Genomic DNA, 27,527 nt, shown 5'->3' with positions numbered 1-27,527 from the left:
TGTGGGAAATTGTCATCCTCAACTGTATTAAATATATTTGCAATCTGTTATCTTTTTATTTTGATTTATTTTCATTCCAATAGTTTTAACCTGTAACACATGAACCTGTATATAGAGGGATTCCAATTTAAAGCATAAAGAATAAAGAGACAGTACTCTACTATTTCGTCAAAGTATAGTAAATTTCCACATGACATGAGATTAAAACTAAAAATTGTTAATCAGTGGAGATAATTTAACTTCATTATATATACTTTAATATCATTACATTAATTTTAGGAAATTTAATTACTCTCCTCAATTTCTGAATATGTAATCATATGCATAAAACTGTTTTTAAATGCATCCATTATGATATGAATACCTAGAAGTATAATTAGAAATCTGTTGTTTATCAGTGTTTACCAATATCAGCTGTTAGTTATTATTAGCTGGAAATTAAATATGGAATTAGATAATAGAATAACCAATGTGGAGAGCCAATGAAATGTATGTGGAGTAAGAGAGAAATTAGCCAGGATGCTATGCTAGCAATGTACAAGATGGTATTCAAACTAATTTCAACTTATGTTTATGAAGCAGAAAACATGTCATTTAAATAATTACTGCACTTCAGAATAAGAACATACATTCACAGTAAAGAAGTTTAAAAGTAAAAATTAGATGCAAGTATTTTGGTTTATGCAGGTGCAAAATAGATGGTGTCAAATCATATTTTCAATTTATGACCAATAATTGTGAAAATCTTGGAAATATAACAAGGATCTGTACTTGACTTTTGTACAGCTGGAAAAAGCATTAAGAGAAAATTGGTTCAAAACACTCTAGTTATATGGATATTTACGATAAGTATTAATGGATAGTGTGGGTCCCTTTACTCCATCTATTGGAGTAAAGGGAACATTATATAGACTAATACATAATCTATTTATTTATTTAGTGTATGCAATCTACATGCAGTTATAAAGGTACATGAGTCAAAATAAATATATAGAAAGTGAGTGACAAACAATTAGAATAAAACTAAGACACTTATAGGTTAATATCAAGTTGTCTGATCCCATCTATAACAGGCAGTGTTGCCTCCAGGAAGTCGTTTCTTTGGCCTGTTTATGCACGAAGACTGCACTCAGTAGAGATGTGGTGGATTGATTGATTCGGGTGCCCGCAGTCACATTCCGGTGAGGGAATTTTCCCCCACTTGTAGAAAGAGCCTGCACATCTTCCATGTCCGGTGCAAATCCTGTTCAGCGTTGTCCAAGTCTTTCAGCTCAGTTCCATACCCAGGATATTGAGACGATGCCAATCAAACCAAGTTTGGAGTTGAGCATTGGTATTTATGCTCCCATTGTTCGCTTCCATTGTTCTTTGGTGTTGTAGTTGGTCGTTCTCATGTGTTTAGCTTCACAGAGAGGGGCATTTCTTGATTTCAGTCTGTTGAGCTGTAGCTCTAGTATGTCATTGTGTATAGGCAATTCAGTGTTTCTGAATATTTTATCATATTCACATAGTAGAGCATCACGTCTTCATAGGTTTTGGTGGTATTATGTTACTCAGCATTGGGAGCCAGTAAATAGGAGTTGTTTTTTATGGTTCCAGTGATAAGTCGCATTGTGGTGTTAAGCTGGCAGTCAATTAGTTTGGTATGGCAGTTGTTGAGCCAAACAGGAGTGCCAGTACTCTGCCACTGAAAAAAAACAATCCGAGTGCGGATGTTCTTAATGTGGTTGCTGCTGCACCCCAAGAAGTGCCACATAATTTCTGGATGATGATGTTTCTGGTTCTAATTTTTCCAGCTGTGTTTTCAGCATGTTTCTTGTATGATAAGATGCGATCAATTGTAACTCCTGGGTATTTAGGATTTTTGTTATGGTGTAGAACTGAGTTTCCAAATCGGATGTTCAGCTCGTCATGTGCCAGTTTATTACTGAGATGGAATGTTGACACTTCAGTTTTACTTTGGCTTGGTTGCAGTCTCCATTTTTTAAAGTAGTTATGCATAGCAGCAAGATCATTTATGAGAATTTCCTCCGTCCGTCTTAGTTCTCTATTTCTGGTGGCTAACGCTATGTCATCTGCATAGCAGAATTTTCTAGATGCTGTATCTGGCAGGTCAGCTATGTATAGGTTAAATAAGAGAGGGGGGGGGGCAGTACTGAGCCTTTTGGTAGGCCGTTGTTGAGTTTATTTTGATTACTGATATTTTCTCCAAGGATAACACGGAAATATCTATTGCTGAGCATATTATTAATAAGCTGTATTGTTTTTTGGCACGGTAGTGCTTTCTTTAGTTTATACAGCATGCCCTCTCTCCAGACAGTGTCGTATGCGGCAGTTAAATCAAGTAAAAATACAGAAGTTTTAAGATTTTGCTGAAAGTCTGCTTCAATGTATGATGTCAGCACCAGAATCTGGTCACAACAGCTGCGATTGGGCTTAAAGCATGCCTGTTCTATTGGAATGTTTTCAAGGATGGTGTTGCTTATGCGGTTGTATAGTAGTCTTTCCAGTAATTTATATGTGCGGCTTAGTAGTGCGATTGGACGATAGTTTTAGGGTTGTCAGTTGATTTTCCTGATTTGGGAAGGGCAATGATCTTAGCTCTCTTAAATTCCTTTGGCAACACACCAGTGTTCATTATTTCCGAGAAGAAACAGGCGAGCCATTTTTTGGTATTTTTTTCCAGCATGAATAAGAAATTCTGGGTGAACTCCATCAAACCATGGGACCTTTCCCGTATTTGTATCAGCTAGTGCGTTGTTGATTTCCTCATTGCTGAAGGGTCTTGCATATTCCGATTTGTCTTGTAGTTTTGCCTTCAGGTCTCTGGCTTCTCTTTTAACTTTAATGGTATGGTTTTGATCACGTTGGCATCTCGAGATTCTAGTAATGTGGTTAGCAACTTGGTTTTGTGTGACATCTGTCTTTTTAGTAGTCATCATTGTAGCTCCTCCTAGTTTCCGTAATACACTCCAGGCCTTCCTGCTGGAGTACCTGAGGTCCATTCCCTCAACTGATTCAGCATTGTTGTCTTGTTGCGTTCAAGTCATGGAGGAGATCTTCTGCGATTTCCAGATCACCGCTCTCCATAAATTTCTCGTAGAACTGTTTGCTCCATTCGTTCCATCCAGGGGGGGGGGATATATTTTTTAGCTGTAGAGATGACAGCTCCTACAAATCGATTGTAGTTATTGGGTATACAGGAGGTATGAAACGAACACACTTGTCAAGGTCAATGGCATATTTTTCCCAATCGGCTCTTCAAAGGTTCCATCTTGGGCAGGGAATATCAGGCAAGAGGTATTTTTATGCCCACTTCAAGGTGGTGTTTGGCTGTGAGGGAAGTCGCCGAGAACTCTTCTTTGAGCAGGTAGAGGTTCATGCATGTTTTAGAGGTGACAAAGCAGAGGTCAGGATTATAGTCTCTTTTCCATGCTGCTGATCTGAAGGTGCCACGTTCTTTAGCATCAAAGACCAAGTAGATATTGGAAGTCTCAGCTCAGTCGGCAAGGGCTATGCTGCATTCATCATTCTGAGCATACTTCCATAACTCATGGTGGCTATTGAAGTCTCCCACATATATAGTTGGTTGGCTCAAAAGAGGGAGGACTTTTGGTGGCTTGTAGACATTACCAAGTGTCAGCTCGCCCAACTTCGTCACGATCAAGTTGACATCATCACTTGATGCAGCAAGTTCGATCTGCTCAGTGTTGTTGCAGGCATATGTCGCTATGCCACATGCATGGTGAAAAGTTGCTCCTACAAGCTGGTAGCTGTATATTCTCCCTCTTTTGTACAAGTCCTTCAGTAGCAACATGTGTTTCTTGGAGGAGTACAATGTCTATATTTTCGTCAAGAAGGAATTTTGAAAGGTATTCACATTTTGATTTGCTAATTCCTTCGATGTTAAGATGACAGATTTGGACTTGGGGTCTGAGATTTCTAGTCAGTTGGTTCTTCAAACCATTCACTTCTGATTGTTGCATGTAGTTAGTAGCTAGGAGATCCATGGATAGACTGGCTGCCAAGGTCGCTCTAGCTCATTTAGCGTTATCCAGGGTGCACCACGAGGAGGCGAGCTAGGATTGCACCCTACATAATCTATATTTAAGGTCTATTCCAGCAGTTAAAATTGATAGTGTTTGATGTAAAATCAGGTGTGAAACAAGGATGCACTTTATCTCTGCTCTTATTCATCCTCTATATATCAATCACATTATGAAGTAAGATGGCATTAAACCTGATACTATATCAGAATTGGAGATAACAAGCTTAGCTCCTTGTTTCATGCAGACAATGTTCTGTTCGTAAACAAATTCATTAAACGTTTCCAGCCAGATTTTGAATAACAACTATAACAAATTTGGTATGAAAATTAGCAAAAAAAAAAGAAGAAAAAAAGAATTATGAAAATAAGCATAAACATTGAAAATCTTATCAGTGTTCTCAGTGGGGAACAAAAATAAAATATTTCAGCTTTTTATATACAATTGTTATTGAAGATGGGAAATTAAATATGGAAGTAGATAATAGAATAACCAATGTGGAGAGCCAATGAAATAAATGTATATGGAATAAGAGAGAAATTATTCAGAATGCTAAGCTAGCAATGTACAAGATGATATTCAAACTAATTTCAACTTATGTAGCTAAATCTTTTCAGAATATGCAGCTGTTTAATCCACCTGCTCACATATTGCGGAATATAATGATGTAAAAGGTTTTATTTCTTTTCCATATATCAGCTCCCTTTCACTAAAATTAATCAAAATTTTCAAAAATTATCTGCACTTCTTTCACTTTTGTAACCGAACTTAGATGTGGTCACATTTCTTATCACTGTACCAAAAGTCACTGAAATAATGTATAAATTATTATTATTATTAATTATTATTATTAATTAATATTATTATTATTATCTGAGACCTACAGGGAGTCAAGCACTCGTTGAGGGAGGCTATAAATCAACCAGACCAACTGTCGTACCTTCCCTTAAATTCATTCACATGATGCACTCAGTACTCCTAAAGGCAAACTATTCCACTCACTCACTGCTCTATGAGAAAAAAACCTACATCTTAACCCCCTTTCTTGACTGCAAACAAACTTAACTTTCATGGATGATGCCTGCATGAAATGCTTCAAAAAGCATGTGGTGATGAATGATTATCCCATACTCAAGTTTACGAGTGGTTTAAGCGATTTCAAAGTGGTCGTGAGATGCTTGAGGACAACATAAAGCTGGGCTGTCCAAAAACTGGACTGAGTGAAGTTAGCATCCAAAAAGTGTGTGATTTCATCAAAGAAAACCCAAAATCATCTGTGAGATTGATTGAAGATGAATTGGGGATTCCAAAATCAACTGTGCACAATATTTTGACCGAGAGTTTAGGCCTTTGTAAATTGAATTCGCGATTTGTTCCCCACAAGTTGACGGACAACCAAAAAATGTATCGAATTGAACACTGCAAGGACTTCGTTAAAACCTCTCGTGAGGACTCAAACTTCCTTGAAATGATCATTACTGGTGACAAAACATGGTGTTTTGAGTATGAGCCTGAAACAAACCACCAGAGTGCTGAGTGGAGACCACCAGAAGAGGGGCATCCGAAAAAAAGTCACTTGGAGAAGTCAAAAGTAAAGACAATGCTGATTTGTTTCTACAATTCCAAGGGCATTATCCGCAAAGAATTTGTTTCCCCTGGCCAAACAGACAATGATGAGTTTTATCTTGAAGTTTTGAAGTGATTGATAGCGAGAATTCATCACGTACAGCATGAATATCATGACGACCTACTGCGTCAAACCACACCATCACTCTTGGCACTATAACTCGGCTTCTAATGAAAGAAATGTCATAAAAAGTTGACACAACACTAATGAAGGTTGCTGCTTTCGACAACAAAAAAATACAATAAATGGTGCCACTAGTTTCTTTCTTCTATTTTCTTAAAGTTCGGTTTCTTTTTGGACAGAGGGTGCAGTACTGGAATAGTTGGTCAGAAAGAAAATTCAGGAATGGATAGATAACAATTTGATACTCTGAGGGAAGCATGGCTTTGTGAAGGGTAGGTCATGCCTAGTAATCTATTAACTTTTTTTATAACCAGGTGAAAACTGAGATGGATAAAGGGAATGGCTACATGATGATACTGTGGATTCTGTAAAGGTGTTTGACAGGATATCACATGAAACTATTATACAAAACTGCAACAACAAATGGGGGATGAATATGAAACTGGTGATATGGATAAAAGGGTGGCTGATAAACAGATACCAAAAGGTAGTATATGGAGGAGCAGAATCTAGGAGAAGGTAGGTGACTAGTGGTGTGCTTGGACCACTGCTGTTTAATTTGTACATAAATGATATTAGAAATAATTTGAAGTGAGATATTCAGTTGTTTACTGTTTAGGCAAAGTTGGGTAGGATAATAGTTATTCAAGGTGAGTAGCAAGTTTGTAGAATGATTCGAACTGGCTGACAGTATGGGCCGAAAGTGTAAAGTTATTCATTTTGGGATACAAAGATTACAAGCTGTGTACCAATTGAGGGAACTGTTCTCCAGGAAATTGATGAAGCCAGGGATTTGGGGGTAGTAGTAGATAGAGAGTTGTAGCTTAGATGACATATTGCCAAAGTAACCAGGGTAGGTCACAGGATTACTTGGTTTACAAACACATTAACAAGCAGAGATAATCAAGTTATTTCCTCTTTATACAGGCTTGATACTACTACATCTGGATTACTGTGTTCAGGTCTGGTCACCTGGGTTTCTTGGGGATGAGGAAGTGGCGGAGAAGATCCAGAGGATGAGTGACCAAGATGATGAGTAGTGGTTATGGAATGCTCCCTATGAGGATAGATTGAGGCTTTGAGAATTGCAAAAGTTGGTTGATAGGCGAAAAAGGGAATATGATAGAAATGTGACAGGTCTGGTCACCTGGGTTTCTTGGGGATGAGGAAGTGGTGGAGAAGATCCAGAGGATGAGTGACCAAGATGATGAGTAGTGGTTATGGAACGCTCCCTATGAGGATAGATTGAGGCTTTGAGAATTGCAAAAGTTGGTTGATAGGCGAAAAAGGGAATATGATAGAAATGTGACAGGTCTGGTCACCTGGGTTTCTTGGGGATGAGGAAGCGGTGGAGAAGATCCAGAGGATGAGTGACCAAGATGATGAGTAGTGGTTATGGAACGCTCCCTATGAGGATAGATTGAGGCTTTGAGAATTGCAAAAGTTGGTTGATAGGCAAAAAAGGGAATATGATAGAAATATGTCATCCCTGGAAGTTGGGTAAGAGTAGGGCTAGCAAGGGCATGAGGACTAGATTTTTCGCTTGGAGAGTGGTGAATGAACAGAATGGGTTGTCTGAGTCAGTTGTAAGCTGGGTCTCCCACCATGAGTCTTGGACTTCACAGAGGTGTGGCAATAATAATAATAATGATACGTATATTTTGCTGTAAAATATGAATATTTAAATTTGAATAAGTTTAAAGAACTGAATCTGTGTGTGTGACAGGGAGATCTGGATGCCGAAGGAAAGCATTGAATCAGTTTGCTAATCTTCAAAGAGGCAGAAATTATGACTTAGGAATGCATCCTACAATTTGAGCATATAACAATAATTCACAGAATGTTGCATTTGACTCTGAAGGAAAAAGCCTTACCACATTCAAATGTTGTGCCACTTGCATGAAGAAAATTATCTAAGACCAACAGTGTGTGCACACATGGTTCAGAGATTTGACAAATACATTCAGTGCTTTCTCATGCTGTTGATGAGCATCCAGATCTCTCTGTCATGAAGTTCTTTTAAATTTATTTACATTTTAAATACTCGCATTTTCTATAAAAATGTACATATAGTCATATCGTTAAGACATTTGTTTGAAATTTATTCTATTTCATCAAAATACACAACTTCAAATACACCCTGTATTGTAAGTTAACATTTGGAATAGTTGATGCTATTATCTGGTGATCATATTTCATATCTATCCCTGTTTTTAATTGCCACTTATAGAAACAATGATCTCTTGCAGAGTTATATTTTTCAATAAGATAAAGAGTTTTTCAAAGATGAAGTCAGTAATTTTAATCATTTGAAATATTGATAAATTATTGTTTTTTTTTTTTGTTTTTTTTCTTTAAGAGTAATTCAGATAAATTTTGATCATTAAGTATAGTACATAACTCATTCGAATCTTGCATGTCTGAAGATTTTTGAGCAAAACCATTATATAATAAAAAATCATTCAGATTTGGGAAGCAGTTACAGTTTTAAATATAATTTTATGATTTAAATGCCAGAATGTTTGTTACATTAAAGTGTTATTATGCTAGTTACAGAAATTCAATGTTTACTTTTAGTGTTCGAATAATAGAGGATTTCTGCCTTGGAATGGAGAAATTAAATAACTTATTTCTTTTAAAAAAAGTCGTACTCTGGATGGCAGAAAGTTGAAGAAAAAGAAAAATCTTATTAGATTAGATCTTCAGATATATACATCTCGCAAACATAATGAGTTTTTCAAAGTTTATTCTGTAGAACAGCATTAATGGAAATAAAAAGAAAGATAACTTTGTTCTCTGAGTTTGATTATTAAACTCCAATAAAAAAGGTAGTGACTGATCACTGCTTGTCTTAGCAGATCTTAGAGGAGAGTGGATGAATTATTAGTGCTCTATCTGATGACAAGTAAATGTCTGTAAAAAATCCATGCTGCAGAAATTTAATGCCTGTGGGAGTGGTGATGAATTGGTAAGAGAGAGATCATTAATTAACCTGTTTGCTTTCTCTCTTTGTTAGTGAATGGAGAATAGTTGTCTAAGGAGCTTCTAGAATGTGCAAGATAGCCCACATGTAAGAACTGTATTCAGTAGGTCACTGGATTTGTGATATGCTTGGAGTTAACAAATGTTCAAGGGTAAAGTAATTCTTGGATACTATTGAGGTCATAATTGTTATATATTTATCCAAAGTGAGATCATCAGTCAAGGTTATCCCAGGAAAGAGAAATCTCATTGTCTAGAGGTTTTTCATTATTGTCAAAAGTAAGACAAAAAAACAGTTTTTTTGGAGTGGGAAATAAGATAGGATTAAGTTTTGCAAAGAAAAAAAAAAAAAAATAAAAATAAAAATTGAAGTTAACAAGTTTGGCAGAATCCCATTGAAGGATAGACTGGAGATCAGAATTTAGAGTTGAATCAGATTTTCTAGGCATTTTGGTATTATATATATATATATATACTGCAAGGCCTGTTGAATGAAAAACAGGGATGGTGTAGTTATTGGCAAAATTAGATTGGATTTTCAGTGAATGTTCAGTTTCTAACAGTATTAGCAAAGTTTGAAGCTTTCTCTTTGGCCATATGTAATGTATAATAGTGATCAAATCTTTATTGCTAGGGAAATTATTACCCATGACAGGAGAATAACCACTAGTCTACTCACTGTAGACTAGTGGTTATTCTTTCATAGTTTTGGTACACTTTCGTAGCAGTGTTTCCTAATTTATAGTAGCTTCATGATGCAACTGCTGACATGCTCCACTTACACTCTTACTTCAACGGTTGCCACACAAAAACTTCTTGGTCACCCAATTCGAAAGTTGCACCTGCGATTACAACACACTCTAGTGTGTAAACACGTTTGTTACCTTGATTTTTTTACAGGACAGCCCTTTGAATAAATCTCATTACTTAATGGGCATACTGTGTATGTTTGATGAAAAGTTATTTAGGATTTCTTGATTATGTTTATCATATGAAATGAATGATATCCATTGAATGACAACAAGTGGTTATAGTTTAAGGATCTGGACTAATCTCTCTTTTATGTAGAAAAATATTTAGGGAGGTTTACTAAAGATTGCATTCTTATAAGCTCTTGATTACTTTTAAAACTTCACACTTCAAAATAAAATCCCTATTTATATATTTAACTCTGAAATAAGATTAAGTATGTATTATGCTTTTTAATGTTTGAAGCTTTTTTATTTTTGCTCTTTAATTGCAACATTTATTATACAGTTGACTCTCACTATAACAAACATTGATATATATATATATATATTATATAACTTGCTAACTGGAACAAATGACTGAAAAATTCTAAGCAAAGTCCATAGGTGCAATGCTCTACTAACAAAATTCACTATAGCAAAAACTATCCACTGTAATAAACTGTTCCTATGGTCTCTGCAAGTTTCTTATAGTGAGAGTTGACTATACTTATTTAGAGGGAACATTTATGTGTCTGTAAGAGAATTGTGTATATTTTCTTTCTGTTAGGTGATATTAAAGTAGAGATTGTAAATAGGCGAGATGAGTACATCAATAAGCTTCCTGGGTGTAGTCAGAAAAAACTGTTGGTGTGGCTAAGGATTATTTGGCACTGTGAGTACTTAAAATGATGATTTGTTTTATTCATGTTATATACATAGAATTTGTTTTGTAAATTTTACAGAATTTAGTTTGTACAAAACTAAATTTTAAAAATCCTAAAAAAATTTAAGCATTTGACAGAAATAGACTCATTCTCTTCACTGAGTTAGTCTTTTATTTTATCAGTGTCATCATAGGAATAAGTCAAATAGAAAGAAAAAGAACTACTACTAATTATCTAGTTAGTCTTTTCTCATTCATAAAATAGAACCAATCTGCTTAAATAGAATGTACAGGAATTAGATGTTTGATATCTAAACTTTGATACATTACTGTTCGACCACAGATGAGAGAACCCTTGACACTTCTGCATGTCAGAAGAAGGTGAATCCATTCCAATAATATGGTAATCAGTCCGTCTTGTAGGATGAGTTTGTTTATTATTACACATTGGAAAATTAACTTTTCTTTTATGAACATTTTGCTTATATTGCGACCAAGAAAGCACTTGATTTCACGATGGTGACGAATTCGTATATCCCTTATTACTTTCTCTTCTTCAACATGAATTGACTTCTTGGCACTCTGTCTGCTACAGTTCTTTCAACTGTGGGCAGATAGTAGTTTAGCTTCTTAAGTCTTACATCTTAGTTCTGTGCTATGAGATGGAGTGAATATCTGAAAAGTGAGCACTTGATATATGATATTTTCCATGCACCTATAACTCCTCATTTTTTCCCCTTTGCAAAGAGGATACAACTCATACAGATACTCAGAGAATGTTTTGGAGGGTGTGATGAAATCACTTAAGAGTTCACTGCTTTTGGCAGAGGGATGCACAGTAATTCACATGTACACTTAAGAAAGGAATGAATTTTTTTACTACTGTGGTTGAGCCATATACTCTCAGGCTGATCTTATCATTCTCAGACAAATTACATGAAGCTACAAAAAAAATGGCTTTGCTTAACTTAATTTTAAAAATTTGCTTTTTTGTACATAACATGTTATTTACTAATTTATCTCTCTATTACTGTTTATTATAACCATGAGTACTGCTACAACTAAACTACAAACTCCTAATCAACCAACCAGCCAGTCTTTGTATATTCAAAAAATGTGTGTATCAGATAGTTTAGACAAATGTGTATTTTTTTTAAAAATCCCTAACTGAATCTTTCCCCTCCCCTTATTAATTTAGTGATATGGGGTGCTTAAGGGTAAAAGCTGTATAACTGAGAGGAGACCTCCACATAGCCTTTAAAGGAATGCAGAGAACCGACCAGGGCTTCTGACCTAATGTCCAATCCTCACCTTCTCGTGGTGCACCCTGTTGGGTATCTACTTGGATACTGAACGGACGAGGATGGGCTGGCAATTTGGGATTTAGTCGACCAAATTGTATTCTTATTGGTTAAACCAAAATATAGAATGATGGTATAACATGACAGAATTTCATGCCGGCTGGGGCGTCGCCCGGTTAAACAAGGCCCCCGTTGTTTTCGCCAGGGAACCAGGGCGAACAGCGAAAAGTCAGCTACTGGAACAAATCTGAAAATAAACCCCAACTCAACATCACCAGAGTTAAAGATCGGTACTATCAACGTAAGAAGCCTGAATGGCAAAGAAATGGAGCTAGCTGAGGAATTAGATAAGTACCAGATCGACATAATAGGGGTGACTGAAACAAAAAAGACAAAAACTGGTGAGATCTTTCTGAGCAATAAATACAAAACGTTATATTCAGGCAATGACAATCAAGGAAAAGAAGGAGTAGCCATAGTATTCAACACAAAATACGAGGCTAATCTTCTTGAATAGCAGTCAGTCTCAAGTAGAGTAATGTGGGCAAATATGAGAATGGGGAACTGGACAATGAGACTTATTTGTGCCTATGGTCCCACAGAAGGTTCTACTAATGTAGAAGTGGAGGAATTTTTTGAGGCTTTAGAAAAAGCAACTAACACAATGAAAAATGAAAAGTTGGTCCTTGTTGGGGATCTAAATAGCAGAGTAGGAAATGATTGTGAGAGATACAAAAATATTTTGGGAAAATTTGGAGAAAAGAGCAAAGCCAATAATAATGGCAAATATCTGTTGGATTTCTGCTCAGGACATGGACTGGTTATTACTAACATCATGTTCCAACATAAAAATGTGCACAAATTCACATGGAGAGAAGGGCAAGGAATAAGAAAAGTCTCATTGACTATGTTATTGTTGATAGTGATGTTTTCTCCCTGGTGCAGGACACCAGAGTGTACAGAGGATTTGAAATTGGAAGTGATCACTATTTAGTCTTGAGCAGGATAAAATTGAATTTCATATTGAAAAGAATAACATGTAAGAAAGTTTTAAAGCGAATAAAAGTTGAGCAGCTCTCAGATGTGAGCTGTAGACTAAAATACACAAAGATTATTGAAGAAAAAATGAAAGAGTTTGAGAACAGGAATCAAACCTTGGAGATTCAGTGGCAAACTCTGAAGAAAACATTGATTGATTCTGCCAGAGAGGCATGTGGTGAGGTTGTCTGTAAGGATAAAAAAATCAGAACTCCCTGGTGGACACAGGAAGTTAAAGAGGCAGTGAAGGAAAAGAAGAAAGCATACCAAAAGTTCCTGTCAAATAAGTCAGCTTGTGCTCTTAGAGAATATAGAGGCAAATGCAAGAATGCTAAACACTGTGTAAAACTAGCTAAACAAAAGTCATGGGAGGACTTTGGCAAGAATATAGAAAATAAATATCAAGAAGGTGGCAAAATATTCTGGAGGTTGTTGAAGAAGCTTAAGAATGGAGAAAAGAGTACTATAAAAGGAATTAGAGATGATAAAGGTGACATGAAAACGGGAGAAAAAGATATCCTTGAAGTATGGAGTAATTACTTTGAAACAAGCAGTGATGACAGCACAGTGGTAAAAAACACTGACCAGGCATGCAGTCAGGAATACATGCTTGAAGTAGAAAAAGCCATCAAAGGCTTGAAATGTGGAAAAGGCAGCAGGAGTAGATGATATTCGACCAGAAATGCTGAAGTATGGTGGTATAAGAGTCTTACAGCGGCTGCACTGCATAGTTCAGAAAGCCTGGACAGAGGGACGAATTCCAGATGATTGGAGTAGAGCTCTCATAGTACCCATATATAAAAAGGGAAATAAAACTGCATGTGAGAATTACAGGGGTATTTTCCTACTGAGTGTTCCTGGCAAGATCTATGCAAGTATACTTGAGAAATGGTTGAGAAGAATTGTGGAAGAAAAGCTTGGTGAAGAACAAGCTGGATTCAGGCCAAATAGAGGCTGTCAGGATCAGATCTTCACTTTATGACAAATAGTCGAGAAAGCATGGGAATATAACAAAGATCTGTATTTAAGTTTTGTCGATCTGGAAAAGGCATATGACAAGGTACCAAGAGAGAAGCTATTCAATACCCTACAGTTATATGGTGTCAATGGGGCATTATATCAAGCAATACTTAGTCTTTATTTGAGTTGTAAGTCAGCATTTAGAATTGAAGGAAGTACAGGAAGATATTTTAATGTTAAATCTGGTGTGAGACAAGGATGTAGATTATCCCCTCTGTTATTCATTATCTATATGGATCACATTATGAAGGAAAGTGGTATTAAACATGATATCAAAATTGGAGATGTTAATGTCAGCTCTTTGCTTTATGCGGATGATGTTATACTTCTAAATAAATCTGCTTCAAGTTTGCAAGATTCTCTGACTAAATTGAATAACTGTTGTAATAGATATGGTATGAAAGTCAGCAATAAAAAGACAAAGAAAATAGGCAGAATCATTGAAAATGTCAACTGTGTTGTGAATGGAGAACCTGTGGAACAAGTAAAACATTTCAGCTACTTAGGTACGATTTTTAGCGAAGATGGTAAATTAAATATGGAGATAGACAACAGAATCAACAAAGCTGGTATTGTGGGAAGTCAATTGAATAAATTCATATGGAATAAGAGAGAAATTAATCGGAACACTAAATTATCTGTATACAAGACAGTGTTCAACTTATGGATCTGAGAGCTGGGTCAGAAGTAAAACACTTGACCAAAGACTAGAGACTGCAGATATGAGAGTCCTGGGAAAGATTATAGGCGTGAACAGATGGCATCAATTGCAGTATCATATTAAAAACGAGAATATTAGGAAAGAACTTGACATTTTCAGCATCCAGGAATGAGTTAGCAGAGCTAATCTCAGGTGGTATGGTCACAGAATGGGCGAGGAAAGATTAGCAAAACAAGTGTTCTCTGCCAGGTTGGCAGCAAAACGACCCAGAGGAAGACCAAGATATAGGTGGATTGATACGGTACAAAGTGCTTTAGACGATAGAAATATAAGATCTGATAATGTTGGAGTGTTGACAAGTAACAGACTGATTTGGAGGAAAATTGTAGATAGGAAATTAATAATGATGTAATTTTTTTCATTTAGTACTATCATATCCTGTACACCCCTTGAGGGTACATGGCAGGAATTTGATGATGATGATATTGATGATTATGTGTAATTATCAATTTGTCTTTGCATTTGAGAAAAAATTTAACATAATCAATTTACTTGACCTTCATAATTGCCATTTCTGTTTGAATTGGATTTTACAGGAAAGAATTTGCATAACCATTTTCAATCCTTATTTCTGCACTTCCACATTTATTTTTGACTGTAGTTCTTTGATGAATTTTATAGTAATTAAATTGTGACACTTATTGATCTGATATCTGAAAGTTTTGGCTGATAGAAGATATACGTCTTTCTTTTCTTTTTCGCAGAACTTTGAATATGAAATATCATTATCAGATAACTGCTTATGTTATCTCCTCTGTGCTTTTCATACTTAAACATGTGATTATTAGTTACAAGTGTTAAGAATTTGCATATCCTAATTGTTAATTGATATTATTGATATTGATATTATTATTGTTCAAATTGAAATATAAAGCATTTGAAAATTCATGTGCTTGCTAGATTTTGATAGTTGTGTTACTTTCAATTTTTTAGTGTAATTTAAAATTGGTAAGTGTTAAGATATTTGTTGTTTTGTAAAGACATTCTCATCACGCTAACGAAGACGTGTCAGCCATTACACATGACTTCTCGCTTGCCATTTACATGGAGTGCTCATGCTCACAGAGGAGATTAATACGTGATTGACAGCTGACAGAGGGTGTGTTCGGTATCTCGGTAACAAGGAAAACAAGGGAGAGCTAATGGAAGTTTAAGAACTCAGATTGGAGAAATTTTGTTCTTAGGAAGTTTTTAAAGTTTACGTGACAATTGAGAGAATATTAATAGAAGATTCCAAAAAGGAATGATAGAACTGTAAGTCTTTAAACTGGAGGAACTTAGACTGTCACATAATAAGTATTTAGTAAATAAAAGAAGATATTGAAATCGGTGTTCTAATTGAATGTTTGAGGAAACGCTGAATGGAAAGTTTCATCTTCTGTCTTAAGGACTCTGGATTACTATGGAAAAAGCAATTGGTGAAATTTGAAACTGTAAAGTAGCTTAACATGACAATTAGAACTACAAGAGGTAAGAATATTTATACTTCAGTGAGACAGGAATAATAGTATTGTATACTACATAAAGGAGATAAAAAAAAGGATTCCATGGAAAAGAAGAAGAAAATTTTTATATTTTCAGAAAGGGCCTAACAAAGAAACTGACTATGATAAACATTTTTGTTGTTGTTGTTGTGAAAACAAAGTTTTTAGACGTGAATATTTTGAATAAGAAAATCTCTCAAGGTAGATTTATTTTAGGAGGCCATGGGTACATTTTGTTAATTTTGTAGTTATTTATGTAATTTTATTTAAATATATAATGTTTTAGTTTTATTAAACAGTATACAATACCCTATTTTCAGCCATTTTTAACTAGCCTGTAATGGGATGCGGGGAACACCTTAGTTATATGGCACAACTTATAAACTCCTCTTTAAGAACACCCATTCATTTTTCATATTTACATATTTTCTGAGTTGCTGCTATTTTATTAGAAAACACTAAAAAAGAAACTAAGTACTTATTCATCAGTGTCATGTATCCTATTCACCACACCTTACTAGAAACAAGCTTAACACTGTTTATGGATGTTGGAAGTTTTTTCCCCACTTGATTAGATTATAATAAATTTAGTTTATTCCTTTATCCAAGTGTAAGCAAACAAAGTTTGCACCTGAAATATCTTCAGGACTGAAGTAACTCGTGGTAAAGGCAGACCAAGCTCTCATCACTTGTCTTAGTATCTCCCATAATGCAAAGCACATCTTCTTGCAGACATGTATAATGCTATGCATTAAGGGAAGAACCATTACCCAGACTGGTTTCGACCTTTATTGAGGTCTCGTCAGTGGGAGAAATACCCAGAGGTGGTGATACTAAGGTGGAAGTAATGGAGAAGTCATATTTACCTATACGAGTTGCCAAAAGGTGTTTCACCTTATTATTAAATTACTCTGGATTTAGAGAAAGATGTTGGAAGTTCCCCCCCCCCACTTGATTAGACTATAATAAATTTAGTTTCATCCTTTATCCAAGTGTAAGCAAACAAAGTTTTAGCCTGAAGTATCTTCAGAACTGAGGCAACTTATGGTAAAGGTGGACCAAGCTCTCATCATTTGTCTTAGTATCTTCCATAATGCAAAGCACATCTTGCGGGCAGACATGTATAATGCTATGCATTAAGGGAAGGGCCACTACTACCCAGACCAGTTTTTGACCTTTATTGAGGTCTCGTCAGTGGGAGCCAGACCAAAGAGGTGGTGATACTATGGCGGAAAGTAATGGAGAAGTCATATTTACCAAAAGGTGTCTCACCTTATTATTAAATTACTCTGGATTTAGAGAAAGATGTTGGAAGTTTTTTTTTTTACCACTTGATTAGACTATAATTTAATAATAAGGTGGTACACCTTTTGGCAACTCGTATAGGTAAATATGACTTCTCCATTACTTCCACCTCTGGGTCTGGGTCTGGATGTGCTTTGCATTATGGGAGATACTAAGAATTATAAAAACGTTAACACAAGAATATTTTAATTTTTGCCAAATATTTCCGTCTGAAACTAACAGACTATCCTCAGTGGCTTGATAGGAACAGTTTTTACAAGGTGTAATACAAACAATTGATCATTCAAAAGTAGAATGAGCCGCATAATGTTACATTGCTAAGCATTATAGAGAGGCAAATTTCATCAGAGTGATGAATAAATTATAAGTATTAATTCACAATTTCATATAACAATCTTAATTTATAAATTCAATTAAAGATAACATTAGACTAATGTAAGAATTAAAGGACTCTATTAAAAAAAAATTTTTTTTTAGTGTGTTATTCAGATTAAACTTTCTCATATTTTTGACAAGGATATACAGTCATTTCGATTCAAGTTAGGACAGTGAAGTAAGGCCTCAGCACTCCCTTTGAATAGGCGTTCGAATTGATAGCAACATCTGTGTAGAAGGCGAGTCTTGGACCAGAGAATGTTGTGGCTTGTCTATCCCGTGCTGTGCCAATCCAGACTTATCGGATTTGTTGTGAAGAATGTATGATTAATGTTCTTTTATTCTTTTTTCTATAAAGCATCCTGTTTGTCCAAAGTGCAACAGATTGCAGTTACAAGGAACTTGATATACACCAGGCTGAGACATAGTTGAGCGTTTATCTTTAGAAGAGAGGAAATAGGTGGATATTTTGATTGTTTGTATTCCACCTTGTAAAAACTGTTCCTATCAAGCCACTGAGGATAGTCTGTTAATTGCAGACCGAAATATTTGGTAAACATTAAAATATTCTTGTGTTAACGTGTTTATAATTCTTGATTTAATGTCACAAGTGACAAGAGCTTGGTCCACCTTTACCACGAGTTGCCTCATTAATAAAAATAGAAAAAAAATCTTTAGTTTACCAACAATATGAATGTACTATATGGTTGGTGAAAACTTTTCATGGATAGGAACCACATAAAATTGAAGTGAGTTGGATTTTTGGATTTGGCAAAAGCATGAATTTTAGACTTCAAATAGTATTTATTTATGAGCTACATTTACTAATCATTATTTTTGTGGGATCTTTTCATTATAGCACCTTCAGGCGATGTCACAGTAACCCAGTATCAAAGTCCACATTCAAAGAATTGGGGATATTGGTTTCGTAAGATGGGTAAGTACAGGAATAGTTCAGACTGCCTTATATATGTACAGTCAATTTGATCAATTCAAATATTGTGCATAATTGCAAATATTTTGGAGAATGTTATTAATAAAAATGAAAAGCTTACTATTTATCAAAATCACCAGTGATTATGCATAATTTCCAACCATTACTGATTCATATCATCCAGAAAAGTAATCATAAAAAAAAATGCGTGAAATTCAGGACAAACTTATTAATTTGATTGTATCTAAATAAGGTAAAATCACAGAGGCAAAAATTTAATAAGTAATCATTAGATAAATTTTTAATTTATTAATAATATGTCAGATAATCAAGACAAATTTATTAACTTTATGATCTGACATTATATAAACAGCTGTGTACTGAAAATTATATTGCACAGAAATTTATAAAAATAAAAACAGTTATAAAAAAAGGAATTCTACAGATTATTTTTTTTTTTTTAATTTTAAAAAACTTGTTACTTGTTTAAGCGTGGTAAACTGTTATGATATTTTGAATTAAACCGTTTTGTTTTTGCTTTTACAACCTACATTTGCTTGATTTAAATTTCCTTTACAATTACATCTTTTAAAGCACTGATCTTCAAATAACGAATTTTTTCTTGTGCACTCTTCTAAGCTTATTGATTTATTAGGAACCTCTTCAGGCTTTATATATACTTTCTTACAAATAGTTAACTGATTTATGACATATAATTGACATAATTTTCTATGTTTAGTTCACAGTGCATAAAATCATTGTTTTTCAGTTACCACAGCTAAAAGATTCTTGAATAACTTCTAGCTCTCTCAGTATCTCTGGTATTTGCACTCATACAGTGTCACTTTTCTTTACAGAAGAAAATCTTTCATGAGATCTCTTCATTTTATTAGCTTGCAAATCTAAATTGTACTTTGCCATTTTCTAAATTTTATTATTTTCCTTTCTTTCTCCAATCTCTGTAATTTTTGTTTTATTAACGACAATATGGTTAACAAATATTATTATTATTATTGGATACCTCCTGGGAGTCCAAAGACTCACCGTGGGAGGGCTTACTCCACAACTCTCTTTCTCTACCACTCAATCCATCAACTACATGAACTGGAACTACACCAATGCCATCTACCTCCCACCACCACCACCACTAGTATTTTCACAGACAATCACAAACATCCATGTCCACGACGGGATTCGAACCCGCAACATGTTGGCTGGAAAGCAGATACGTTAACCACTTGTCCAGCTAGGCCAGTATGTTGTCCAATACGTTTGGTGATTATTCATAATTCCCAGTCATTATACATAATCTCCTGTTTATCAAATTCTCCATACATATATGTTACAATCAGCTCTCAGTGTAGAAAATTTGATTGCAAAGAATAGTTTCTTAGAGTGGAAAGTTTGCTATGTTAATATCCTTCAGAATAGCTATGGACCTCTCTCTGTCTCTCTGATTTCCTCATGTCCGAGGACTCATGACCTTCCTGATGATGCTTCGCCATTTCTTTCTCCCCTGTGCTTCTCTTATTGCTTGTTCTAGTTTAAGTCCAGTGATTCTTGATATTTGGTCAACCCACCTGTTGGGGGGTTTTCCTCTTTTTCTTTTCCCACACATTTACCCTGGATGATTATTTTTTCCAGGCAGTTCCGACTTCCCTCCTACATGTGTCCCAAAATATTGCACAATTCTTTTGTCAATTATGTTTGTCAGTCTTGTGTGGATATTCAGTTTTTCTAGGATATTTTTGTTTTTCTGTCCAAGACACTCTTAACATTCTTCTCCAGCAACGGAGCTCAAACACTTTAATTCATCTTTTGTCATTTTGAGTCTTCAGAGTCTTTTGTCCAAGACTTAGAAGCATAGGGAAAGATTGAAAAAAAACTAAGGTTTCTTCAAGCTTAATTTTGGTCTTTTTGGAGATGTGCCTGTCTTTTGTGATCTAGTTAAATCAGTCATCGCTTTCTTAGCTAGTGCTATCCTTCTTATCTCTTTTTTACATCTATCTTTTTTATTATCACTCCACCGAAACCAAGATAAATCCAAAATCATTATTTTGGGTTTATCTTGATTTATTTGTAAACCGTGGCTTAACTTTCCCATTCTAATTGATTTAGGATGGATTTTAATTTCTGTTTGTTTGTCGCTAAATTGGGCACTGGGGATCCATTTAGGACTCTCAGCCCAATTTTGGTTCCTTTCTTCAGCCTCATTTACCCAGTGTTAGTGCCCTGCATGCATATATCATTGTTCTATGATAAACTGGAGAATATGGGATTGGAATATCAATTCTTGCTTGGATCAGTGTATGGTTGACAGACATATCAAAAAGTGGTATATGGTGGGTATGAAAATGCCAGATTTAAGGTGACCAGTGGTGTACACCAGGGTTCAGTCCTTGGGCCATTGTTGTTGTTCAATCTATAGACAGACATTATATATATCTGTGGTCTAACAGGAGATGTGCAATTGTTTGTCAATGATGCGAAGATAGGCAGGGCAATCAAGGATGTTACTGATATCCAGCACTTACAAAATGATTTGAATAGGCTGGAAATTTGGGCAAAAGAAAATGGCTGTTAGCTTAATGTTAGAGTGTAAAGTTATACACTTTGGCATAATGAGATTTCCAGCAGCATATTATGTTAGTTGGGCTATGCTACAAGATAATTATGAGGCTAGGAATCTTGGCATAATTGAGGATTTGAATTTGAAGTTCAAAGGTCACATAGCAAAAGTTACAAATGCAACTCAGAAAATAATTGTGATGTTGAAGCAAACCTTGACATGTAAGGATAATGAAGTCATTATGCCACTTATTAAGGCCTTGATAAGACCACACCTGGATTATTGTGCACAAAGAAGAGTTCTGTATTATGGGATTTAGATTATGAGGACAAATTGCGAGTATGTGGACTATAGACTCTGGTTAACAGGAGAAAGAGAGATAATATGACAGAAGTCTATGAACTTCTGAATGCTGTTATAGGATATCATATGATGAAATTTTTTGTAATATTCGTTATATATAGAACTTAGCGTAAGTTCTATTCGTTATTATATAACGAATAGAATATATATAATGAATAACATAAAATATAGAACTCGGCGTACAAGCTGCAGATGATGGGAATAGATAGTATATTGGTTAGATAGATCGGAGATGGGCTCGCTAAATGATACCAGCAAGTTGTGTATGATGGAGCAGTGTCTCAAAACAGGAGGGTAAACCGGTGGCACGACCTAGGGTTCTCTTCTTAGGCCCTTGCTATTTAACTTGTTTGTAAATGATATATCATGTGGACGGACTGGGGATCTTCAAGTTCTTTGCTGATGATGCAGTTGGGGACAATTATAAGTAGAACTGCAGATGTTAATTCCCTTCAGAATGATTTGAATAGACGTTTGACTTGGACAAAGGTGTGGGGTTGTAGTTTTAATATTAATAAGTGCAAGGTGTTGCATTTTGGAGTGCAGAAATATAAGGCTGTATTGACAGTGCAATACTGCAGGAAGCTGGTAAGATTCGAGATTTGGGAGTGATGGTAGACAGTAGGCTGAAGTTTACAGGACATATTGCAAGTGTCGCTAAGGCTGCACAATGTAGTGCTGCTGTAATAAGAAGAGATAACGAAGTGGTTGAGCCACTGTATAAAGCATTGGTCAGACCACACTTGAACTATTACGCTCAAATCTGGTTACCTGGTTTTCAGTGTAATGTGGAGACATTGGCGTGGGTCCAGAAGTGAGTGACTAAGACAATATCAGGACTTTGGACTGCTAGTTATGGAGAGAGGTTGAAAAAAATGTGGATTACAGAGTTTGGTGGATAGGAGGAAAAGAGGTGATATGATTATTATTATTATTATTATTATTATTATTATTTCACTCCTTCAGGAAGTCAAAGACTCATCGAGGGAGGGCACCTGCACTACAACTCTGTCTCCACTCAATCCACCAACTGGCCGCAACTATACCAATACCATCTACTGCTGACCACCACCACTAGTATTTCCACAGGCAATCACAAACATCCATGCCCACGGCGGGATTCGAACCCGCAGCCTTTTGGCTGGAGAGTGGATACGAGTGGCTAACCGCTCGGCCAGCCAGGCTGGGTAGATGATAGAGACATTTAAGTTAGTGAGAGGATTTTATCAGATTAATCCAGATGACATTATAAAAAGAGTAGAAGGTGAGAGAGGAGAAACCAAAAGTCATCCCTGGAAGTTATGTAAGAGTGTGGTGAAGAGGGGTGTGATGAGTAGATTTTTTACATGAAGAATTGTAGGTGAATGGAATGCATTACCAAAATGTGTTGTCATTGCAAGGAGTGTTAAGGATTTTAAGATTCGGTATGATAAATATGTTGTCAGTTTGAATGAAACTTCCACAGTGAGACTGCCGTCTCCATGGAGGGTGCAATAATAATAATAATAATAATAATAATAATAATATGGAAGGTAAGGAGAGAAACGGGGCAGCCATGGAATTTAAGTTTGTTCACAGTCAAGAAAAGGTTAAGAGCTAGGTTTTTCTCTCACAGAGTGGAATAGTTTACCTTTAAGGGTAGCGAGTTCATCTAGTATGAAAGGTAAGGAGAGTTTGTGATGAAAAAATGTGGATTGTCATTTCATGTCATGTGAATGAATTTAAGGCAAGGTATGACAGTTGGTTTGGGTGATTTATAACCTCTCTCCATGAGTCCTTAACTCCCTGGAGGTCTTAAATAATAATAAAGCTACTTTTTGCCTGCTCATGTTGGCAAATTGATGTTACCATCAGCAAGTTGCAGAGGCATATTTGTTTAGTAGTTACTGTCTAGACAGTAGTCACTTGTACTCATGCAAATTGCAGTGAATTTTTGTAGCTGTTCAGATTTAAGCAAATTAATTTACTGCTTGCAAATTTATAGGCCATAGGTAGACAAAAAAAAATGGCAACATTGATGTGAGGAATATTACATTTTGTTTAAGTTTGAGTGGTTGGACAAATATGTTGAAATGACAATTGTGCTGTCAAATTAAGAGTGTGTGTGTGGTTTGCAACTTTCACTATTGTGAACACAGGCTACAACCCACATTGAGTCTGAGATTGGAAACTTGCGTAAATTGTTTTTTTTGTGCACACGGGCAAGCAAAAGTTAGGGGAAATATTGGTGATGTGTGACGTATGGATGCTGCACATTTAGAAATTTATAATATTCAGCAATTTTCTATGCCTTTACTTAGTTTGCAAATAAGTTTAATTATATAATGAAATTTTTTTTTTGACTCAGTTTTTTAAGATATTTGCTATATAAATCTTTTTTTATATATGTGTATATATATATATATATTTGTACAATTCATTTATGCTTACTAGACTTTGTTATGTACTTTATTTTCCATTCTTATTACAAAAACATTATCACAGTGTCGAAGTAAAAATATCATTGAATAATATCATAGTCTTTTAATTTTCAATTGCATTTTTTTTAAAATTCAGTTGAAATTTAATCATATTAAATTTTTTTTATTAAAAAGAAAGCAGCCCATTACACCTGAGCCTTAAAGTGTTGAAGTAAATTGTAATGCAGTTCATCATTTAACCTCATGTTTAAAATCTAACAAAAACTCTGTTCAGGTTTCTGAAGTAACTATCTTGGAATGTAGCATGTAGACTGAAATTTACTGCAATATTTTTGTACCAGAATGAAATTGGACTATACATAATGATCATTGTGTGAGATCCAAAGATCTCACACAATGTCTGTTATGCTTGTATTGTCAGTGAGAAATTTTTGTCATAAAAGAAGTAAGAAGTATTACAATTCTACATTCTGTCTTTGGATTTGGATATCATAAATTTTAATATCTTCTCGGTGCTTTTTAAAGTATTTAGATATTGAAATATTTCACGTCAAATATTTCCTTTTCATTCATTTTTGAATTTTATTCCCTTTCTTTTCGAATTTTCATATTGGGCATTAAGCAATTTTAATAATGTGATCCATACAGGTGATGAACAGGGGCATATATGCAGGGTGTGCTTGGTGTGTGGTGCACGCTCACGGAAGAGCAATATAACCAATATTATATTTTTGCATATATTCCTGTTTGAGACTCGCCTAATTCTTTCCTGGCTTGGTGTGATTCCTAAACACAATATACTAAATGCTTCATGAAGAGGACACTTTTTATGCATAAAAGTTCCATCCCATTTACATCAATAGCCGAGTGTGCGGTTTCAAATACGGACACCTTTGAGCCCTTTGAACAAACATATAGATGGTGCAGTGGGTCAAATTCTTAGTGTTCCATGTTTTAAACCACTCAGAATGCGATGCAGGGTGTGTATGTGTGTGTGTGTTAAAACAATAGCATACAGAAATCAGTGGCTGTGGTTGGTTATGTCAATCAATCAAATTGAATTCTGCCATTTGTCATGAGTTTCTATTTTTCTTTTCTGAGTTTCATCTGCTTTGCGTGCATGAAGTGTGAATTGATGTGTTTAGGATACCTATATTGACAAGTTTTTAACATATAATTTTTTTATAAATAACTTATGACTTGATTGTCTCATTTACTGCCAGAGTTTCTGCTGATTGTATGATTATAATCGAAGGAGGTTGGAACTTGTGTATTAAAAAGTAAAACAAGTTATTTCAGCCTTTCTTTAGTTCATTCCGGAAAAATAATAATTTCCCAAGTGATTACTTTTTCCAATTTCTGTGCATATTATATGGCTGTATTTAAAAATTGTATCAGAATTCAAATTAACAGTGTCTCACTCTAGTATTTGTCAATGATAATCTAATCTCATCACAAGGCACAAACGCTTTGTGCTTCTGCACAAACAATAGCTATGCTTCATAGCTTGCATGAAGCATAGTTATTGTTCATATGACCTTTATGTTTTCTATATTTAAATTATATTAATTGTAAATATTTAATATTTAATTTAATATTTATAAAAATTATAAATATTAAATCAAAGTATTCAAAGTTATCCGTGATTGGGCCAAATAAGATGAGCACTGATGCGCTGTGCGCTCTTAAAACTTTCATACATCAATAAAAATGCAATAATACAGTCAAATTGATGTGACTTTTGTAGCGCAGGTTGCATAGGCCACACGACAGCACACCCAACCTAAATGGGCATGCAATGCCACTGGTGATGAATAACAATGAAACAATGTTTACATCCTTGTCTCATGCCAGATTTTTACATTCAGCCATCTTCCTATACTTCAAATCTTACTGCTGACTTACAACTCAAATATAGACTTGTGTATTACTCAATATAGCATCTTATTTTCATGATATAATTATAGCATTATTAACAGCTTTAGCATCTTGTCCTTGTCATATCATTTTTTTCAGATCTGCAAACCTTAAATACAGTTCCTTGTTATATTCCCATGATTTCTGAATTGTTTGTCTGTCAAAGGGAAAATCTGATTCCGACAATCTCTGTTCTAATTCTCTTCCAAATTTCCCTTTTGCAATTTTTCTCAGTTTCTCAAGTATGCATAAATTTTATTTGAACACTCAGTGGGGGCATTCTTCTGTAATTCTCAGTTCAGTTTTATTTCTTGTTTTATAAATGGTTATGATTAGAGCTGTACTCTAATCATCTGTAATGCTGCCTTCTGACCATTCCTCAATTATGCAATGTGGCCACTATAAAACTTCTGTGTCTCCATATTTCAGCATTTCTTGTGGAATATCATCTACCAGCTACTTTTCCACATTTCATATTTTTATTGGATGTTGTACTCCCGATTCCATTCCTCTTGAATAATTTCTACAATGTGCTGTCACTGCTTTCATTCTCCATGTCATTGTTGTCATCTGTGATTCTTTTTATTGTATTTTTCCTCCATTTTAAGCTTTTCCAACTTTAAGAACATTTCACGAACTTCATTGTTTCCACTAGTCTCTTTAGACTTTTGTGAGCTACTTTTACACATTGCTTGCATTCTGAGATTTTTCTCTATATTCTCTTTATGGTACATGCTAATTACATGTTAGAAATTTTCAGTACACTTTCTTTTCTGTGACTCCTCTCTAGCTTCCTAACCCCCCCCCCCCCCAATTTTTTTTTCTTCTATCCTTGCAGATTGCCACGTGCCTGTCTAGCTGAATCATTGTTTTCTTCAGAGTGTGCCACTGAGTCTCCCAGGATTGATTAATTTTCAGACTTTCATTTTTCCTTCAATAATATTAGTTTATTGGTTCTTGTGGAAAGGCTTAGACATTGGTTATGCATTTTTTACTAAATAATTTAAGGAAATTACAACGTAAACTAGGATATATATTAAAATAAATTTTAACATACTTCAATATTTCGGCAACGTCACGTTGCCATTTTCAAGGAACTTAAGAACAAGACACGTGCATGCAGGCACAACAAACAGTAAGTGAGGAAGAAGCAGGAAGCTATTATTTCTCCTAAAGTCCTGATGGTGCCCCCTAGTAGGCAATGTTGGTATTCTTGGGCGATTGAGCTGAAGGTCTTCTGATGTAGGTTTCTTAAATTTGAGGCAGTCTCATGCAGCCAAATTTGTCGAGGTTTGGATTGTTTCTTCAGGCTGAAGCTGATTCCATGAAAAGCCTTTCATATTTGTATTTACTATGGTGTATTATCATGGCTTTCTTCCACCGTATTCTATGGCAGATATCCAGCGCATGGTCAGCAAGACCAGAGTGGCTGTATTGGTGAAACCGGATGTAGTCCTTGTGTTCTGAAATTCTGATATTTGCTGTCCTGCCTGTTTGGCCAAAGTAGTTTATTGGGTTTATTCAGCTTTGAAACCTGTTCAACTTGGATTCTTTTTAAAACTTTTGTAGATATTTTTCTTTTCAGTAAAGTATTGATTTTTATTGTACTCAAAACTAAGTGATGATCACTTTCTGTTTTAAATCTCTTATACGTTCGTGTCCTATAAAGATATCATCAAGAATACCAT

General features: G+C 35.1%; 1 protein-coding gene across 2 annotated transcripts in view; it reads left to right on the top strand.

The window, feature by feature from the left end:
- The window catches only part of LOC150098746 (structural maintenance of chromosomes flexible hinge domain-containing protein 1-like), a 733,568-nt gene that overhangs the window by 254,377 nt on the left and 451,664 nt on the right, over positions 1 to 27,527 (top strand). For both annotated transcript variants that reach the window (XM_090405871.1, XM_090405872.1), the window contains exons 17-18: positions 10,297 to 10,401; positions 18,496 to 18,573. In XM_090405871.1, coding sequence (XP_090261997.1) covers positions 10,297 to 10,401; positions 18,496 to 18,573 — 183 coding nt within the window. The remainder of the gene's footprint in view (positions 1 to 10,296; positions 10,402 to 18,495; positions 18,574 to 27,527) is intronic.

The sequence above is a fragment of the Typopeltis vanoorti genome, chromosome 15, assembly GCF_054136105.1.
Source record: "Typopeltis vanoorti isolate ZY-2024b chromosome 15, IOZ_Tvanoo_1.0, whole genome shotgun sequence".
NCBI classification, from domain to species: domain Eukaryota; kingdom Metazoa; phylum Arthropoda; class Arachnida; order Uropygi; family Thelyphonidae; genus Typopeltis; species Typopeltis vanoorti.
This window is presented reverse-complemented; position numbering and strand designations above follow the sequence as displayed.